The sequence below is a fragment of the Patella vulgata genome, chromosome 1, assembly GCF_932274485.2.
Source record: "Patella vulgata chromosome 1, xgPatVulg1.2, whole genome shotgun sequence".
Taxonomy (NCBI): domain Eukaryota; kingdom Metazoa; phylum Mollusca; class Gastropoda; family Patellidae; genus Patella; species Patella vulgata.
The window spans coordinates 13,585,476-13,607,574 of record NC_065879.2 but is presented as its reverse complement, the minus strand read 5'-3'; the positions used below and the strand labels follow the sequence as shown (position 1 = coordinate 13,607,574).

The 22,099-nt window shown below is 38.6% G+C and overlaps 1 protein-coding gene across 1 annotated transcript; it reads right to left on the bottom strand.

Annotated features, from left to right (window-relative positions):
• Window positions 1-10,711: 10,711 nt before the first annotated feature.
• On the bottom strand, window positions 10,712-17,033 carry LOC126822817 (emopamil-binding protein-like). Its single transcript, XM_050551831.2, has 4 exons — window positions 16,761-17,033; window positions 15,376-15,445; window positions 13,816-13,998; window positions 10,712-12,932 (listed from the first exon to the last, which is right to left on the bottom strand). Exons 1-4 carry the CDS (start codon window positions 16,923-16,925, stop codon window positions 12,646-12,648), a joined length of 705 nt encoding a protein of 234 aa, XP_050407788.1. The 5' UTR covers window positions 16,926-17,033; the 3' UTR covers window positions 10,712-12,645.
• Window positions 17,034-22,099: the final 5,066 nt, after the last annotated feature.

The window sequence follows — 22,099 nt, the reverse complement described above, 5'->3', positions numbered from 1 at the left end:
CCAATCATTCGCCTGCGCGTAGGGATCCTTAGCAGTGGGAGGAAACCGGAGGACCCAGAGGAAACTAACGTAGAGCCGGAGAATCGAAACCGCGCCAGTTGACTTTATGACAGACCGTATGATACATCTAACCCCCCCCCCCCCAGCCTCGTTTAATTAAGGTGAATAAAATTCACTGATCGTAATTTTACTGACTTTTAATCCCTGGAAAACTGAAACGTCGAATCCCTTAAAATTGGCCAAAAAACAAATATCTCCCTGTGAGATTCAGATGCTTAAGGAATTCTGGGATATGTTTTAAAGTTACAATTTCATATTTTTAAGTTATATTTTTAAAATATTAAAATAAAGCCCTAAAATAGATGGTATCTATAAACAGTCCTACCTTGTTAAAGAATAATCCTATTAATCCTATAATTCACTATTGCCAGTTGAGAAATTGGCAAAAATATCATTTTCAACTTCAAATTCAAACGTTTGAGGATAGCTACTCCATGATGGGGAATAGAAAACAAGGGAGGTAATTTGGAGGTAATTGTGTTATTATTTCCGGTGTTATGATTTTTAAGTGTGAGAATGACACCTGTGATCGTATAATAGTGAGTTGACAACCTATTGAGCAAAAGACATAGAAATAATTATGTTTCGACTTTCTTAGAAAGTATGAAATCGTAACTTTAAGCAGACTAGGGAACAGCGCGGAATGGCGATGTAAGGCTTGGGTTATACCTAAATATTAAGACCACCTGCAAATTTCGTCGAGGTCACGAGATGTAAACTTGGCTGGTGCTAAACCAAACCCTACTCCAAAACCTAACCCTAACCCACAATCCTCGGCAACAATCACGTGCCCTAACCCTGTTTACATCCCGTGACCTTGGTGAAATCTGCAGGTGGCTTTAATATTTAGATCTGACCGTAAGGCTTGTGTGTCGGCGGTTAGCCCATCTTTCCAGATTGTCACTTATGATATAGTTACTGCTGTTTACTGATTATTTAGTGGTACGTATGTTGAAGTCAAGCTTAAGTGCTGGCGGTTAGCCCTTCAACAACTGTCGGTTACAAATTCCTTCATTTTGTCCTGTGCAGATGTATAAAGTTTTATGAATCCAAATAAACGTTTTGATATTTTATTAGACTTTGCTTCAAGTAATTATAACATGGGTCATTGATGATCTAGCTAGCCCTTCCTCGCATGCAAATGGATTCAAAGAACTCTCTGTTTTCGTCCCTCCTGGTATGGTCAAGGCTGGGGCGTGATACTGATTAACATTTATTTTCTAAAAGTTTTATTGTAATTTCTGTCAGTTATGCCTATGTTCGTCTAAATACATTAGTCCAGTCGACATCGGGGGTACTGCTTGACATTGTTCTTAGTCTTACGCACTGACCTTTCTTCTCGATCATCAAGGCGTCTCATTAGAAATGACGCTCGTTGTTGAGTACTGATTTTAAAGGACAATATTGGTGCCAGTCATTATCACATATGTGATACAGCTGGTTAAACACATTCCAAATATAATTTTAACACAGAGATCATTGCTACGATAGCTGAGTAATACAGGTTTCCTGAATCGGAAGTGACGAACGCCAAAGGAAAACACGAGTCATACCTCTATATAGCTGACTGATGTGACGAGTGATAACAGATACACGGCCGAATTTCTGCTCACTAATAATTCCTTCCAAGACCAAAACGTGTTTTATTAGTTCTATCACATATGTGATAATAATGACTGACACCAATATTGTCCTTTAAAACTGTTGACTGTAACTTAAATATTGGACATCAGAAGCCAATATTTTCACGGTAAGATAACAACATCAATATTGATTGGCGTGATTCTGTGTGATATTGAGAGTTAGAGCTTTGATCCCTTTAAAGTGCAGGAATTTCTAAAGTGGACTTTGTCGTTCATTTAAATTATGATTCATCTGTTCTTAAAGAATACCAACCACGGGCCATGAGAATGTCGATTTCTAGCCTATATAATGAGATGTCAATTGTTTGTAAAAAAAAAAACCAAAAAAACACAAATAGTATATTTCTAAACATAACCAAAAATGATGAAATTTAAACATAACTTAGAGCATGAAATTAAAGTATAAACTTATTTCCTTCCGGTGTCTCAGTGAGTAGGCCTACACACCTGGCTCACTGTTTGCCGAGAAAATTCCTCTGGATTTTCAGCCTGCTTTATCCTTGCCAGTAGGGCAGGGCGGGGAATCTGGCATGGAGAAGCTTCTAGTCGTTCGGATGGGACGAAAAATCGGAGTCTCGTGTATATCATTGTCAGCACATTAAGGATCTCTGTGCAGCTGTAAATCGGAAGACGAGTAGGTTGTGGCGCCGCTGTCTGAACACAATGGGGATGTTCGATTGAACGTTCAGGAATTGAATTCTGTCAAACCTCAAAATAGTGACAATCGAGTGAAAATGGGGATTTGGGGCTAGAACGCATGCGCCAACTGCATGAGAAAATGTCTCAACCAAGTATGACAGCTGAAACATGTTAGTTGTGTTTAATTACGTCACGATTCTACTCACACCACCTCCGTCGTTGGGACTGGCAGAACTGTGACGTATCTGAATTCCTTGTCTCTCAATTGCAATTTCTTCAATTCAGAACGTTCCGTACTGACAAACGAGCATCACCTATTTCTCTCATCGCGCGCTGCTATACAAATGCGCGTCTTCATTAACCCCATGCATTGGCGCTGGAAAAAGTAGGACGTTAAACCCCCATTTCATTAATTTTTGTATGATGCCGCAGTCCCCCTACCTTCGGTGGATGCATTACTACTATTACTATCAAAGTCAAACAGTAAAAAGGGAGGATCGTGTGTTGTTTGTTTAGAGGTTATTTGATAGGTCACGTCTGCCTATAATTTCCCGCCATAATCAGGTCAATCTGACCAGACAGATTGATGAAAATGAATCAGCTAGGTGAATTGTTAAGGGTCACGTGTTATTACCCGGTATGTGCATTATGGCATACATATTATAAATTCCCACCGGCTTACATAATACAATAAACATCCAACAAAACATAGCGATTAATTCGTTTTATCATCTATAAGTTAAAGTAGCCTAACTGTGGGTGATTTGAATCTCCTATGAGTCTTTTTTTTTATATCAAAAAAGACGAGTAAGAGATTTTATTTATCACACAATCCCTTTTAACATGCACAAATAAATAAATATAATTCTTTGCTGTAGATTTCACTTTTACTGAACCTGATTACATTTCGGCGTAATTTTTTGACAGCAATTCAACCATTGCAAAGTCCTTTATTGACCCAGTCTTTCTATCAAAGTCAATTAAATAAAAATAATTCTTTTTTTTTCTTTTTTTTTTTTTAATAAAAAAGAAGTTACTTTTAATAAAAATTGAATTGTTCTTTGAAAATAAAAAAAGTAGTTCATTTTTATTTGACCAATCAATGAAATTTATCACACAAGCGGCTTAATCCACGCTAATATGTACTCAGATTGATTATTTAGTGAGAGAGAGAAAGAGAGAGAGAGAGAGAGAGAGAGGATTGGCTTCTGATATCCAATATTTAAGACAAAATGAAAATCTTAAAATTGGTATATCGATCGCGTGCCAGAATACTTTCAAGCGCTATTTATAATGAAGTTGCACGATGAACGAGGCTAAACATATCCCACAGGAGAAGACTACCGGTGTAGACTGAAATAACCAGACGCCAAAGACTTTCATTCAATTTGGACTCTTCGCGTATTTCGCCGAGCATAACTGATTAGAAATTACAGTGAAACAGAAACGAATAAATGTAAATCAGTTTATATACATTCATATTACATTACTATATGCGTTACGACCCATTTGTGTCCAATTCTAGTTGCCAAAGAATACAGATTTAGCTCCTTTATGCCCCAGTACTCGAAGACTCGTTAGCATATTATAGATTAGATACTAAACGAAATAAACTGACATTAGCTACGATTCAAAACGACTGATTTTTCCCCTATGAATTGCATTTTTAAAATCAGATAAAACAATTCAATCATCTCTGTGCGGCGCCTAATTTTTCGTAATACAACACATCGCTTCTTTGATAGGCATTTAGTAATTGAACATATTAACACAAGGTACAATTTGATTGATACACAATTACTGATTTTATTACTATGCGTCGTTTCGACGAGGATACTTTAGTATTAAATCCACAAAATTGTACCTGGTGTTAAGATACTTCCAGTTTGAAAGAGCCCCTAACTCAACCCTCTACAGTGGCGGACGAAGGATGTTCGGTTTGGAGGGGTCAGGGTGGGGATTGGTTTTCACCGATAAAACCGGGGTGCCAATGGTGATTTCATTCTGCACACCGAGATTCATCTACTTCATTCCTCGAGAATGGATCTCTGCGCTAGTATAGCCGCCATATCTAAAAATTAGTATACAATTTTGTAATGCGATTCTACTCCTGTTCAGATTTGTTATACACCAAAAGACTAATTAAACAGAATATATACTTCTCAAAATTCTTGAAATATACTTAACGTTTTCGACTAAAATCGTCCATTTAGGACTACACATGTCGGTCAACTAGCTTAATGTCTCCTCTCAAGCGGGGCTAACTGTAGACAGGCAGCCTGAGTTTAGTATGGGGGCCTCCGAAGCTCTTTGAAAGTTTAACCGTGTCTTGATTTTACGCGTGTTAAGAAAAGTACTGTAAAGTTATAGGGTCCTACTTTGCGTCTGGCGCAATAAAGCCCCGTGGGTGCTGACGTTACGATGAAAACCCATTTCATTTCAGTTCCCACAGTATGTTTTGAGGGAAATTTGACCCGGACAGCGGCACTACGCCCTACTCTTATTTCTAATTCCAACATGTATGCGGGATCCCGCTGTTCCTTGCCTGGGCTTCAGTTCTACACCACTGACAATATGGAACCACGCCGGAAAATCCGAGGAAATTATTCGGAAAACATTTGGATTAAAACCGGACATGACGTATCAATGCTTATCCTCATTTCACTTCTCATTTAATAACGTATAGCTCCACCCAGTTAAATATAGGACCTCACCTTTAAAAATACATTATGCAAGATCTAAATCTGCTTATTGTAGGTCTGGATAATCGAGACTTTGTACCGACTTTAGTAATGATGATCGAAGCTAGCCTAAAATTCAAAAGCTCATATCTCGGTTCAGAGTGGAGCAATTTGACTGAATATTTCAGCATATTCTATTTACGTTATCTATTTCTTAACTATATAGCAAGAACTGCCAACTCTTTATCTAATCTCTCATAATGCCCCTTTAAACATACATCATGCAAGAGCTAAATCTGTCTATTGCAGGTCTTTCTTTAGGTCTGGAATGTAATCTAAATTATTAATTAGACATTAATTAACCTATCCAGACCATAATCAACTCAAGATGGCATCGCTAGCCTGCGATCTTTAGTGAATTATGAGCCGATTTACTGCATAACTTTCCTTCTCGATTTAACCATTAAATTGATAATCGAGACTATGCTGTTTATCGTACTGACTTTAGTAATGATGACCAAGGCTAGCCGGAAATTTCAATGGCTTAGTTCTCGGTTCATAGTGGATCAATTTGAAAGAAATTTATCTAGTTTTTAACTATGATAGTGAGAACTGTCAACTCGTTATCGAATCTCCCATAACGCTCCTTTAAGTAATAAGAGTTTAAAATATTGGATATATTTACGATTTCTAAATGGGTGAATTATATGACAATTACACTTGAGTAAATGGATGGTAAAACGTTAATAGTGTTATAACGAGGGGCTTTTTCTCTTAAACGTTACCACAAATTAACTCAAATACAACGTAAGTAGAAAGTAGATGTAGTTATTTACCTGTATTTTAAATTATTTAATAGCATTACGTAAAACTTGACGTAACTTAACATGGATTTCAAGTGTCATGTAGGATTCAATCACTGTAATAAAGTTTGTACTTAGTCGTACATGTACTTGTAAAACTTCTTGAGAGATAATTTGCGGTGGGGGGGGGTGTAACATTCGACCTTATGATCTAAAGCGCACGCGATAGCCAACTCGACCACTCCACCCATACATATGGAACGATTGTGTTGCCTATTTGCAGACCAGTTGAGGTTTTAACTAAAAATCCTCCACAGAAAGCACAGGCTGTGGGTCTACCGTTTCCTTGTGGGAATCGAACTCATGTACACGTTGACGTTCACGTAAAAGTAACCTATATGATCTAAAGTGCACGCGATAGCCCACCCAATCCCTTGGAACGATGGTGTTGTCTATTTGCAGACCAGTTGAGGGTCTAACTAAAGTCCTCCACGGAGAGCACGGGTCGTAGGTCTATCGTTTCCTTGTGGAAATCGAACTCGTAAAATTAGCCTAGAACTTGAAGTAAAACTAGGTCATAACGCCGTTGTCCGGGCAAAATTTCTCTCATAGCACACTGTTTATGCCTATCTTCATTAGCCCGACTGACAGAGGACCCGACTTGCGGTTCGACTTGAAATATTTATTGCGACTCTCGTCTCGGTGGAAGCGGACGTTAAATAAAGGTATTTCACACACACTCGTTTCGGACTCGGCAGTCGTGACGACTCGCGACTTGAAAGGGCGTGGGACGCGCGGCGACGGGGTATAACACTAACTTACCTGAATTGCTAACTCATTTGGTAAACTGGCGACGTGAACGGGACTCGGGCTTTGTGAAGACTTGGTACGCGGCTCGAATCGGTACTAAAGTCAAAGACTTGGGACTCTGTCTCGACGTGTGGGGACTTCGCACTGGACTCGAACGTTGAATCCATTCTATTTCATTTCTGTGTTTTGCTGTGGGGTGTAGAAGAAAGGAAAACGGATCCTCCCTATAGAAAAATGGGAATGGCACAAGCTGTAAAAATCTACAAAGAAAATAAATGACAAAATTAAGAAGGCTTCGTTGGGATGAATGTTAAAAATTAAAAGATTACATATCAAAAATTAAATACTTCGTTGTAAGGGATTATTATTATTAATATTACAGCATATTTATAGTGCACCGTTTGACATAACGTGTTCCGGTGCACTTTATAAATTGACAGTGTTTAATCATATAACAAAAAAAAAAGAAAAAAAAAAGAAGAAATATGGAAATGTTAAAAGTTGTATATACAGAATCAGTTAAAAGCTTGTTTAAATAAATGTGTTTTAAGTTGTTTTTTAAAAGAATATAGAGATGTTCAAGATTATATACTAAAAGGTGGATTATGCCATAAAACAGGGGTTTAAAAACTAAAAGAGCGCTCACCATAAGAGACTAGTTGAACAGGTTTGGGCTTTAAAAGTTGTTTATGTACGCAATGTTCGACCAAGTGTATAAAGATCTAAAAGATCTGAGAGGCAACAAGAGATAAATTTTTTAAACATTTAAAAGTTAGTATTAAAATCTTAAAATCAATTGGGTATTTAAGAGGTAACCAGTGTAAATTAAATAAAACAAGAGTTATGTGATCACATTTCTTGGTTAAAGTAACAAGTCTAGCTGCAGTATTCTGTACTTTTTGTAATTTATCTATGAGCTTTAAAGGCTCAATACCACTCTTGTTGTAACTGAATAATATGTTCCAATCTTTATTCTGGTCAACAAATTGTACTATTTTACAATATTCCAATTAATTGATGATACAAATTTCATCTTAACACACCTAATTTTAAAAAATGGGAAAATTCAACTAAATGATTTGAAAAGCCTGACGTAAAGCTTTTCAAATGTGACTTGGATTTAAAAATATTTTTGAACCCTTTGGCCAAGTAAAATAGGATTTAATGGATAATTTACACAACAGGTAGGACACTTACACATCTAGTACTTAGAATAAGGCTATTTTTTATTTTCTGGAGCTGTCAAGCCAGCAAGAGTGTTATTGTCCCTTTAAAGGTAAATCAACTAAAAGTGAATAAAATTATCTAATCTTGAAATGACTAGATAATTAATAAATGATTTAGTTGCCCCTACAGTTAAAATAAATTACGTATTTTACCTATATTTCTGATATTTAAAATAGCACAATTTACAAATATTATTTACTTGAGCTCCCATAAGCATAAAAATATCAAGCATTGCGCCGATATTCCGAGCAGAATACGACTAAATTATAACAGGGAGGTTTCGTGTACTAATTAACTTAATTGATAACTTGAGCCTATAACAAATATTCAGTTTTATCATCATTCAATTTTAGAAATTTCGTTCATATCCATTTTCTAATCTAATACAATGAAATGAAATGGGATTTAACGTCCTACTGCTCTGCACGGACGGGGCTAATGAAGACGGAATTTCACTAACACATTTCTCAAGTTGCAGTTTTGATAAATTGAAAGATGGTCAATTGGGTGTAAAAGAAATATTCTTCAAAAAAGGTAGGGGATATTGAAATGCAAATACCTATGCAAGTTGCGATATGATAAATAGTCATGGACATTTGACATGCTTTGAGAGTATGTTCACAGATGAAGAACTTATCGCCCCAACAAAACCACTGAGCTGCACATGCGACACGCAATAGCGCCATACACGTGGGAGGGGTTCATTGTCAAATTTGACACTTCAAGGAATGGATGATCAAAACTGCCGCGTGCTGGTTTATCTATCCATGTTTGCATTCCTATCGGTTCTTTCATAAGATTTACTGTTTAGCGTATCTTTGCTTTAGTGTGTTACGTTTAATTTGATCGGGAGACGTGTTCGTCGACGTCAACGTCAACCGAGAACACTGCAAGAATTGGCCGTGGCACTGCAAGAGGAGTGGGTCAGATTACCCCAAATCGTGATTGGACGGTTGATTAGGAGCATGCCACGAGGAATTGCTGAATGTCTGAGGATTGGTGGGGCAATTACTCATTATTAAGACAAAAATCAAAAACGTCCATTTTCACTTTTGACAGTGTATCTCTTTGCGAGTGAAATGGGACCGTCAGATAAGCCGCCCATATGAACTGTTGATGTTCATGTGTAGGCAATTGGCCTGTTATTAACATACACTGGTTACCTCTAATAAAAACAGCAGTGCATTTCTGCAGTTTTGTATTGTTTCTGAATATCCCCTACTTTTTTGAAGAATATATAACTGAGTTATTATCTGCATACAAATGAAAGCTGGGACCATATTTTCTGACGATGTCGCTTAATGTTGACATATAAAAGTTGAACAAAATAGGACCAAGAACAGAACCTTGAGGAACCCCAGATGATAAAACTGATTCAGGCGACGATTAACAATTAACTGTTTTCTATCACCAAGATTTAATGCAGATCCATAAATACCGAATTTAAAATGAAGACTATGTAAAATAATAGGGGGGCCACCGTGTCGAAAGCGGCAGATAAATTTTATAAAATTAAACATGTACAGTTAAAGCTGTTTCGGTACTGTGAAATTGTTTATTAGCACTTTGAAATGGTTCATATAAACAGTCATCGTCTAGATGAGCCTTTATCTGAGAACTAATGCATTTCTCCATTGTTTCAGAAATAAAACTTAAGTTAGAGATAGGTCTTTAATTTTTGAAAACATTAGGTTCCAGTGCAGACTTTTTAATTAAATGGGTAAAATAAGCTTCTTTGAAAATGTTGGGAATAGCAGACGATGATAAGCAGATATGACGTCAATGGTAAAGCTAATCTCATCTAAATATGAATGGAACTTTTCTCTGTATGGCTGTCGTAGTTATGTCCCTTTAAGAATGTACTAGAGGGACCCACTACACGCATAAAACAAAACCGATAAGACAAACCTGCGGACAAGACAAACTACACAGACATTGCAAAAAAATAACAATTAATATATAATCAAGTGACTGGGTACGGGGGCCAGCCGTAAGCGTCCACTGCGCTGTACAGTCCTGGGCCTGTAAATTGTAATGATCCCGTGTTCACTCAAAAAGAAAAACAAAATAATGAAGGATTTACAAGCAAGTCGTAAGATGAGTAACGCGACTTATCTTGGTGGTACTTATCTCCGGAATGTTCAATAGTCTGCCCAAGGGCATACCCAGGGGTTTTAGCAAACAGCTGGCCAGGACGTAGACAACTTCAAGTTTGGCGTGAGCTTTGGGGAATTAAAAGCTACTCACTTGGGGTCCAAAGGCTTGATATCAAAGAATTCGTCTGAGTTTGGCTATTTCAACAAAGTCTTCCTCCATCTAAAACGACAAACTGCTCAGGATCTGCTAAAGTAGATTTGGATAGCTGAGACAAAGATGGTGCTGACCAGTGACAAATTTACCCTTGAAGGCGTATACTAGTTTTGACATTTTTATAAATATTTCTTACACGCACTGAAGTCTGAAACATCCGCCATCATCTTCGGCTTTGCTCAATTGTATTTAAAACACAGTTTCATCTTCCTCTAGTCCCGTTAGTGGGGTGGGCGTGGGTACGGGACTCAAACGTGGAATAGCTCAGGGTCTCTCTTCATCTAAATCCGGCACTGCTGACGACTAAAAATCTGATTAAAATACAAATCTATATTTGTTACATGAAGATCTGACTGGTTGTAGTGGAAGAGGTCATATGCCAACATCGAAAAGGAATCGAAATATTTTCAAAATTGGATAAAAAGTTTGACCTTTAGAGTGTACACAAACAAATTGTGGATGGCATCCAGATGCACAGGGGTGACGACAATATACTCCACATGAAAATGTGGATGTATAAAAACGGTGACAAACTAAATGTAAATGATACTCGTTTATTAAAATAAACGAAAAAAACATAAAAATAAAAAATAAACTACTAAATACTAAGTTCAAGCATTAAACATATTTCATTTTCACTAACTCGACAAAATAAAATGTTTTTCACTATAAAATACAAGGATAGTAAAATATAACGAAGCACTAATACTTAACTACAGAGTCAACTTTTATTTACATTGTACTTGGTAAAGCTAGGTTCCCACTGTCGTGCTATGTGTTACCATACGATTGTCCCTATCGAGTCCACAATCTGCTACATGTAGATACGTTTTGTTACGATTGCCAAGACTGACGTCAATAGATGATAAGACCTGATAGGATCACCACGGTTAAAACCATGATTTCAATCATACCACAAATCATGATAGTAGGAACTTAGCATTACAAAATAACCTAAGATAGGTTGCTCAAATTCAATGGGCTTTTTCGTAAAACTAATTTAAATAATACATATAATTTTTAGACAGATTGAGCGTTCACAGGGTTCAACAAGGGCCATAAGTCTAGAAGTAATTAATGGAAATTGCTAAAAATTCAATAGGCTTCTTTGTTTCACTTATTTCAATGATGCATATACAAACATATACAGATCGGATGATAACTTTTGTCATTCGAGCGTTCACAGGGTTTAACAAACGGAAATATTACCAAGGAATTAATACATAATAAAACTTAATACTAACTTTAATCTTGATTAATTACTGGTTATTTTATTTTAAAGTTTTATAGGGTTATAATTTCTGTATTAGTTATATTGTAGTGTATTATTTTCATCCAGAAAGTAATATTACACTAGATCCAAAGTAAATATACATATAATTTATCCACTGGAGGTAACCTGAATGTGCTCCTTACCAGCAATATGGCTACTGTGAGAGTTGAACATATTCTACAATAAACTATCACACATAACAACAGCTACCTATTTATTTGGGAAACATTTTCCATAAGTATGTGTTATAGTAGATTAATATTCTACAATGTGATCTATATTTGGAATTCAAAGCTGCTGATCCTCATTTGAGAGATTTTGAATGACTTGCAGACAACAATATTGTGAAAGTTGAATCTCTTAAAGAAATATCAGTCAGGTCACGAAACATACGTTCGGGCGGTTAACAGAGTTGTCGCATATTTATAATTTTCGTCATTTGAAGGTTTACAAAGTTCTATAAACTGAAACAAGGGTGATAACTTTTATTGTTCAGGTGTTCACAAGGTTCAACAAAGTGAAACAAGGGCCATAACTCTTAGGCGTAATTAACGGGATATGCCGAATTCAGTAAGCTGCTTCTTCGTTTCACTAATTTAAATGATGCATATAAATTTCATACAATCAGATGATAATTTTTGTTGTTTGAGTGTTCATAATTTATTTCTACTATTATAGCGAGAACTGTCAGCTCTTTAGCAAAATCTTACATAATGCCCCTTTAAATACCCATTTAAATAATCAATTTCAAGTATATTTCAGCATGGATTTAGTTATTATCTACAATACATGATAATCAGCAAGTTATAATTTATGTTACCAAGAATAATTATTTTGACTAGTGAACTGATTCATAAAAATTATAAATCTTTAAATATCATGTTTATCACAACACTTATGTTACATATGGAGTTATCATAAAAATTGTAAATTTTTAAAAATCATGTTCACCACAACACTTAAGTTAGAGTACATTTTAGCATTGAAAATAGTCAGGGGCTTGTTATCAAGACTAATTATTTTGAGCAAACAAATCATTCATAAAACTATAATTCTTTAAAAATCATGATATCTATAACACTATGACTTAAATCGTCGCGTTATCCAGACTAATTATTTTGAGCAAACAAATGTTCATAAAACTATAAATCTTTAAAAGTCACAATTTCTAGAACACTATCATTAAATTAATAAAATTCTTATTTATCTTTTCGACTTCGTGTATTGTATCTCTTTACAAATTCTGTATTTACATCAGTAGACATAACCTGCAATCGTCCATCATTTTTTATTTTCTGTGGCTCATGGACTTCTTCACCAGCTGTAGTCATTGTAGTCATATCCACATAGGATTGATAAAGTAAACCAAGGGGGATAACTACCCATATACCATTAAAGAATATCAGGTACACCCACAAATAAAGAACATTATCAGTTACTAAATTTTTACTTCCTGTCAACCATTCGGGACAAAATGTCATCCAACCTACAAAAATAAACATATGAAATAGTTGCAAGAAACAAAATGTAATGGGGTTTAACGTACTACTTTTTCTGCACCGACTGGGCTAATGGAAACGGTAAAATAAATAGTGGCATGAAGAATCACACTCATCGTGTCACATGTCTGGAATAATGGTCAAGCAGTGACAAGCACTAAGGTCGGCACATGTCACAGTAAATATCCTAACCTGTGTACTTGCAATATGTCAGCAGTTGTCAAGATTTAACGTCCACTCGACACAAACTAGGTCATATTGGGACTAATATATGGTTCAATTTAATTTCAATAATTCACTTGCGCGAAGGGGGATCTTTAGCAGTAGGAAGAAACCAGGACCCAGAGAAAATCCATGAGGTCGGAAAGTCGGAACACAAATGTTTTGACATATTGCCAGATATCAGAGCGTACAGCATTTACTACAAAACAGTATTATTAAGTGCCAACCATGTACAAATCAACTCATCCCAGAAGCTTTGAACATTATGCTAGACACATATTAGTAATATCAACAGATTTGTACCTCAAACCCTGGACCTTATTGTTAGTGAGCCAACACCTTACCTACTGGGCAACAGTTTGATACAGAAAACATCAACTTAAAATCAAGGTGGGTAGATGTGTGGCATAGCATGCTTTAGATCATAAGGTCTGTCATTGAGTCAAGTAGGGTGGTTTTAATCCTACACTTGAGACAAGGAGTATGGTAGCCTGCCTCATGATGTGGGTTTTCTTCGGGTTCTCTGGTTTTCTCCCACTGCAAGCGATTATTGAAATAAAATTGTACCATGTGTTTGTCCCGAAATGATCTAGTTTGTGATGAATGGAGTTAACCCCATTTCGCTCTCTCTCAAAACAAATGACTTACCCCCATATAATTCACACACACACAAAATAATCTGAACGAAATGTCTATAATTCTTGTTTCGTATGATAGCGTAAATAAGCACAAGGCACAACAATCCATCAACAACTACTGTTAGTATCTCAAGGGAGACAACTGTAGGATCAGAAACCAACCAACGTTTATCAGCTTTACCATACTCTTTCCCTGAAATAGAAAGCCAGACAATGTAACAAAAACTCAAGTAGGTCAAGTTGTTTACATTATTTTAAAGGTTTAAAAATAAAAAATGTCAAAAACTCTCACTTTCATTACCGTAAGGCAGTGGTTCTCAACCTTTTTTTGCCAACGGCACACCATGGAACACATGAAAAAATAGCGGCACATCTGGCTAAATTTATATGAAAAATATCTGAATTTTGCAAAATACAAACATGGTAAGTCAGACGGCATACAACCATAGGCAGAGACTAGTCATAGAAACTTAGAATGACTCAAACTAAATGAAGAAAAACACAGCTATGAAATTATCAGTAGACACTAATGAATACTCAATTGGGATCACATGTTTTAGTGTTCCGTTCAAAATTTTGCGGCACACTTAGGAAGATCTTGCAGCAAACAGGTGTGCCCGTCTTCATTAGCCCAGTTCGGAGCAGGACAGTTGGACGTTAAACCCCATTTCATTTCGATTTCAATGTAAGGGCAGTAACTCTAAATAGCTTTCATCTGCACAACTAGTTGAACAGCCAATAAAGATAAGAGAACACTTTGGGCATTCTCGATTGACATCCCAAATTGACAGAATTGAGGTGGTATGAGTAGAATCGTGACTTTATTAAACACAACGATTATGTCTCAGCTTTCATGGTTGGTTGATATATTTTCTTATACAGTCGACATTTGTGTTGCAGTCCAAAATCCCCCTTTTCACTTGACTGACTCTATTTTGGGGATTTGGAAAGTTCAATTGAAATGAAATTGGGTTTTAACGTCCTACTGTTCTGCTCCGAACTGGGCTAAGGAAGACAGGCATACGCCATACAGTGTGCCATACAGTATGTTATGAGGGAAATTTTGCCCAGGCAGTGGCACTATGGCCTACTCTTATATCAAATTCCAACTGCCAAGGGATCTTTGACATGCACGCCAATGTATACATGGGACCTCAGTTTTTTGTCCCATCCGAATGACTAGACAGCTGTCCTTGTCAGGCCCTCTGTCCCACACCACTGACAAGGGGAAACCACGTCAAAAATATTCTGGGGATTGAGGAAATTCAGGAACGATCAATTGAGTATCCCCGAGGTTTCATACAACTCAAATACTGTGGGAAATGTAATGTGGTTTTAAGGGCACTTTAGCTCCAACTGTGCTATATTGCGCCAAACACATGGTGATCGTAACAAGACAAATCAAACAATATCACAGAAATATATTTGTATATATATATACGTAAATAAAAACAAATATTGGTGTTTAGTAAAATTCTCAATAATGTTGGAGCCCATGCCCTATTAACATATGCCCTATTAACATACAACCCTGTTAAAGGAGAATAAAAATATTATAAAATCTTCTTACATAGATCTGCAGTAAAATGTTGAGATTTTTCAACAGTACCAGTTAATGACAAATAAAGAAAGACAACTTCCTGAAATAGAAAATACAAACATGGGGACACCAAGCAAATGACAGCTTTCTAAATTGAGACAGCTTGAGACTTTCTTGTAATGCAAATACAGTATACAAATCGGGCCTACATCTACTCGTCACTAACTAGGTCATTTCGTGACAAATACATGGTTTAATTATATTTCAATTTTTGGTTCCATCCAAATGACTAGATGTTTTTCTTGCTCTAGAGGCCCTTCATCTTGCTATGCCCTTCATCTGATAAGGGGAATCAAGTTAATAGTCATCCTGCGCCATTACTCTGCATGGCACCCTGTTGTTCTTGAGGGTTTCTACTTGTACTGCACTCTATTCGAAGACCAAAAGCCCCTGTGCATAGTTTCGTTTATGATGTTATGATGTGTGTGCTGTACCATAAGGTCTGTCACTGAGTCAACTGGCGTGGTTTCAATTCCCCGGTTGTGCGTGTTGAGGAGTAGGGTCACCTGTCCAACCTCGTGGGTTTTTATCCAGGTCCTCCGGTTTCCTCCCACTGCTAAAGACCATATCCACAAGCGAATTATTGAAATAAACTTGAACCATGTGTTAATCCCGAAATGACCTAGTTTGTGTCAAGTGGACGTTAGTTAAACCCCATTTTTCTCTCAGTCTCTGTAATTTACATTGTGAAGAAAATTCTGATGTTACAAGAGAATTATTTTATTTGTGGGACTATTTCATTGTGAATCATGAACTCGTACAGGGAGTTTGCCAGGTTTCTGTTAAGGAAATTTGCCAGTTGACAATGATGATGCCATCATCCCCATCAAATTACGTAGGCATACATAAACTCTGAGCTTTTTAAAGAGACAAACCCCAACCTCATTTGACGTTAATTTTTATTATAAATTAACTTTTTATTATGAATTAAAAGGATCACATTGTGATTCAATTTCATTGACACCATTAACTGTGGTATCACATATGATGTCTACATTAATATCATATTATTTCGCATTTTGAATGCCTATCCCATACCACCATCTGATGATAAAGGATAAAGCAAACGACTTTGACACTTTTCCCATAAAATAAAAAGTGTTGTTTTACAATTTTTTTATTTTTTTTTTGTAGGTCTACTTGTAGCTTAACAACAGGGGGTGAGGGGTGATATATATAGAAATCTCTGCCAATTTATATAACACAATCACATATTAACTAATCCTATGCCCTTAATACAAATCTATAGTAGCCTATTCAGATCAGTATATAGATTACTCAGTAATTAATGTTCAATGATCCCTGTATTGAAAATATATGACTCAACTGACTGTTGAAGGCCATTGGCTACTAACCAGAGTCCAATGAATCAATGCGTCAAACACCAGCCAGGACAGAACCCATTTCTCAATTTGGGGCAAAGTCCGTTTTAACTTAAAACCACAAATGATGCTAAACACGGCAAATGCAGCCGTGGTTAATAAAGAAACTACAGTTACTGGATTAATCAAATCAGCCATGACTAATCAAATATCTGATTCAGTAATTTTGACAACCAAATATCTGTGGAGTTTACCGTTCCCTTGTTTACATTCGAGACACGTGCTTCAATTACCCCTAAGTACCACTAGAATTTCCAGTCAACAAACTCGGTCGATGGTTGGGCTAAAATTTGGGAATAGTTTGTTTGACTGAAATAAAAAACGCACTAACTCAATTATGATTACATCGTTTTTTGTCTATTTTGATTATTTTCCCCCAAGTTCAAATCTGACAGTTGAAGTCACAATTTTATTGAGATTTTCCTTCCAATAGCAATACCCTAAACAACGTGTTGACCTCTCTTTGCGAGTAAGGTCGTCATCTAGGGTTAAGGGTCAACGACTGACGTCATCAACTGAAAACAATGGCCGTACTAATATAAACAACTTGAATTAAGTCTGTGTCCGATGCATAAAACTGATGACAGCATAGTATCTAGTCGCTTCAGTATTTGACATTTTCATGTGGCCTCGCCCAGTCGATAAAATCAATCAGTTAGTTCAGTCGAATAATCCAGTCGAATAAACCAGTCGAAAAGTTCAGTCGAATAATTCAGTCGAATAAACAAGTTGCTCAATATTAAGCAGCGGTGGCAGCGGGCTAAGATAATATAGTAGCAAATCATGCTCGTAGCCATAGCTGAAGGAGCCGGGGGCATGGGGTAGGGACCGGGGGGCTTCCCAACTAATTTCAAGAAATGAAAAGAAATGAAATGGGGGTTCAACGTCCTTTTGTTCTGCTTGGAACTGGGCTAATGAAGACGGGCATACGCCATAGTGCACTGTGCGATGAGGGAAATTTTGCCCGGACAGCGGCACTACGGCCTACTCTTATATCGAATTCCATCTGTCAAAGGGATCTTTTACGTCCACTCCAATGTATACACGGGACCTCGGTTTTTCGTCCCATCCGAAAGACTAGACAGCTGTCCTTGTCCGCCTCGAAAAGAATAGAGTCCCTATATATGATATGAACGAAGAAAGGGGATGGGGTGGGGCGGGGGTGGGGGGGATAAGGTATTTGACATTTTCATGTGGCCTCGTCCAGTCGATAAAACCAGTCAGTTAGTTCAGTCGAATAATCCAGTCGAATAAACCAGTCGAATAGTTCAGTCGAATAATTCAGTCGAATAAACAAGTCGCTCAATATTAAGCAGCGGGCTAAGATAATATGGTAGCAAATCATGCTCGTAGACATAGCTGAAGGAGCCGGGGCATGGGGTAGGGACCGGGGGGCTTCCCAACTAGTTTCAAGAAATGAAAAGAAATGAAATGGGGGTTCAACGTCCTTCTGTTCTGCTTGGAACTGGGCTAATGAAGACGGGCATACGCCATACACTGTGCTATGATGGAAATTTTGCCCGGACAGCGGCACTACGGCCTACTCTTTTATCGAATTCCATCTGTCAAGGGATCTTTTACGTCCACTCCAATATATACACGGGACCTCGGTTTTTCGTCCCATCCGAACGACCAGACAGCTGTACTTGTCCGCCTCGAAAAGAATAGAGTCCCTATATATGATATGAACGTAGAAAGGGGATGGGGTGGGGCGGGGGATGAGGTATTTGACATTTTCATGTGGCCTCGTCCAGTCGATAAAACCAGTCAGTTAGTTCAGTCGAATAATCCAGTCGAATAATTCAGTCGAAAAGTTCAGTCGAATAAACCAGTCGAATAGTTCAGTCGAATAATTCAGTCGAATAAACAAGTCGCTCAATATTAAGCAGCGGGCTAAGATAATATGGTAGCAAATCATGCTCGTAGACATAGCTGAAGGAGCCGGGGCATGGGGTAGGGACCGGGGGGCTTCCCAACTAGTTTCAAGAAATGAAAAGAAATGAAATGGGGGTTCAACGTCCTTCTGTTCTGCTTGGAACTGGGCTAATGAAGACGGGCATACGCCATACACTGTGCTATGATGGAAATTTTGCCCGGACAGCGGCACTACGGCCTACTCTTTTATCGAATTCCATCTGTAAAGGGATCTTTTACGTCCACTCCAATATATACACGGGACCTCGGTTTTTCGTCCCATCCGAACGACCAGACAGCTGTACTTGTCCGCCTCGAAAAGAATAGAGTCCCTATATATGATATGAACGTAGAAAGGGGATGGGGTGGGGCGGGGGATGAGGTATTTGACATTTTCATGTGGCCTCGTCCAGTCGATAAAACCAGTCAGTTAGTTCAGTCGAATAATCCAGTCGAATAAACCAGTCGAATAATTCAGTCGAAAAGTTCAGTCGAATAAACCAGTCGAATAGTTCAGTCGAATAATTCAGTCGAATAAACAAGTAGCTCAATATTAAGCAGCGGTGGCAGCGGGCTAAGATAATATAGTAGCAAATCATGCTCGTAGCCATAGCTGAAGGAGCCGGGGCATGGGGTAGGGACCGGGGGGCTTCCCAACTAGTTTCAAGAAATGAAATGGGGTTTAACGTCCTTCTGTTCTGCTTGGAACTGGGCTAATGAAGACGGGCAGACGCCATAAACTGTGCGATGAGGGAAATTTTGCCCGGACAGCGGCACTACGGCCTACTCTTATATCGAATTCCATCTGTCAAAGGGATCTTTTACGTCCACTCCAATGTAGACACGGGACCTCGGTTTTTCGTCCCATCCGAAAGACTAGACAGCTGTCCTTGTCCGCCTCGAAAAGAATAGAGTCCCTATATATGATATAAACGAAGAAAGGGGATGGGGTGGGGCGGGGGGGGGTGAGGTATTTGACATTTTCATGTGCCCTCGTCCAGTCGATAAAACCAGTCAGTTAGTTCAGTCGAATAATCCAGTCGAATAAACCAGTCGAATAATTCAGTCGAAAAGTTCAGTCGAATAAACCAGTCGAATAGTTCAGTCGAATAATCCAGTCGAATAATTCAGTCGAATAAACAAGTCGCTCAATATTAAGCAGCGGTGGCAGCGGGCTAAGATAATATAGTAGCAAATCATGCTCGTAGCCATAGCTGAAGGAGTCGGGGGCATGGGGTAGTGACCGGGGGGCTTCCCAACTAGTTTCAAGAAATGAAAAGAAATGAAATGGGGTTTTAACGTCCTACTGTTCTGCTTGGAACTGGGCTAATGAAGACGGGCAGACGCCATACACTGTGCGATGAGGGAAATTTTGCCCGGACAGCGGCACTACGGCCTACTCTTATATCGAATTCCATCTGTCAAAGGGATCTTTTACGTCCACTCCAATGTAGACACGGGACCTCGGTTTTTCGTCCAATCCGAAAGACTAGACAGCTGTCCTTGTCCGCCTCGAAAAGAATAGAGTCCCTATATATGATATAAACGAAGAAACGGATGGGGTGGGGCGGGGGTGGGGGGGGATGAGGTATTTGACATTTTCATGTGGCCTCGTCCAGTCGATAAAATCAGTCAGTTAGTTCAGTCGAATAATCCAGTCGAATAAACCAGTCGAATAATTCAGTCGAAAAGTTCAGTCGAATAAACCAGTCGAATAGTTCAGTCGAATAATCCAGTCGAATAATTCAGTCGAATAAACAAGTCGCTCAATATTAAGCAGCGGTGGCAGCGGGCTAAGATAATATAGTAGCAAATCATGCTCGTAGCCATAGCTGAAGGAGCCGGGGGCATGGGGTAGGGACCGGGGGGCTTCCCAACTAGTTTCAAGAAATGAAAAGAAATGAAATGGTGTTTAACGTCCTTCTGTTCTGCTTGGAACTGGGCTAATGAAGACGGGCAGACGCCATACACTGTGCGATGAGGGAAATTTTGCCCGGACAGCGGCACTACGGCCTACTCTTATATCGAATTCCATCTGTCAAAGGGATCTTTTACGTCCACTCCAATGTAGACACGGGACCTCGGTTTTTCGTCCCATCCGAAAGACTAGACAGCTGTCCTTGTCCGCCTCGAAAATAATAGAGTCCCTATATATGATATAAACGAAGAAAGGGGATGGGGTGGGGCGGGGGTGGGGGGGGATGAGGTATTTGACATTTTCATGTGGCCTCGTCCAGTCGATAAAACCAGTCAGTTAGTTCAGTCGAATAATCCAGTCGAATAAACCAGTCGAATAATTCAGTCGAAAAGTTCAGTCGAATAAACCAGTCGAATAAACCAGTCGAATAATTCAGTCGAATAATTCAGTCGAATAAACAAGTCGCTCAATATTAAGCAGCGGTGGCAGCGGGCTAAGATAATATAGTAGCAAATCATGCTCGTAGCCATAGCTGAAGGAGCCGGGGGCATGGGGTAGGGACCGGGGGGCTTCCCAACTAGTTTCAAGAAATGAAAAGAAATGTAATGGGGTTTAACGTCCTTCTGTTCTGCTTGGAACTGGGCTAATGAAGACGGGCAGACGCCATACACTGTGCGATGAGGGAAATTTTGCCCGGACAGCGGCACTACGGCCTACTCTTATATCGAATTCCATCTGTCAAAGGGATCTTTTACGTCCACTCCAATGTAGACACGGGACCTCGGTTTTTCGTCCCATCCGAAAGACTAGACAGCTGTCCTTGTCCGCCTCGAAAAGAATAGAGTCCCTATATATGATATAAACGAAGAAAGGGGATGGGGTGGGGCGGGGGGGGGGTGAGGTATTTGACATTTTCATGTGCCCTCGTCCAGTCGATAAAACCAGTCAGTTAGTTCAGTCGAATAATCCAGTCGAATAAACCAGTCGAATAATTCAGTCGAAAAGTTCAGTCGAATAAACCAGTCGAATAGTTCAGTCGAATAATCCAGTCGAATAATTCAGTCGAATAAACAAGTCGCTCAATATTAAGCAGCGGTGGCAGCGGGCTAAGATAATATAGTAGCAAATCATGCTCGTAGCCATAGCTGAAGGAGTCGGGGGCATGGGGTAGTGACCGGGGGGCTTCCCAACTAGTTTCAAGAAATGAAAAGAAATGAAATGGGGTTTTAACGTCCTACTGTTCTGCTTGGAACTGGGCTAATGAAGACGGGCAGACGCCATACACTGTGCGATGAGGGAAATTTTGCCCGGACAGCGGCACTACGGCCTACTCTTATATCGAATTCCATCTGTCAAAGGGATCTTTTACGTCCACTCCAATGTAGACACGGGACCTCGGTTTTTCGTCCAATCCGAAAGACTAGACAGCTGTCCTTGTCCGCCTCGAAAAGAATAGAGTCCCTATATATGATATAAACGA

Excerpts from the sequence above, each read along its gene's own strand:
- LOC126822817 (XM_050551831.2), bottom strand. The coding sequence starts at position 16,925 with ATGGCTGATTTGATTAATCCAGTAACTGTAGTTTCTTTATTAACCACG. Across the intron at positions 15,446-16,760 it reads CATTGATTCATTGGACTCTG|GAAGTTGTCTTTCTTTATTT; the intron begins GTTAGTAGCCAA and ends TTTCTATTTCAG. Across the intron at positions 12,933-13,815 it reads TGTGTGTGAATTATATGGGG|GTTGGATGACATTTTGTCCC; the intron begins GTAAGTCATTTG and ends TTATTTTTGTAG.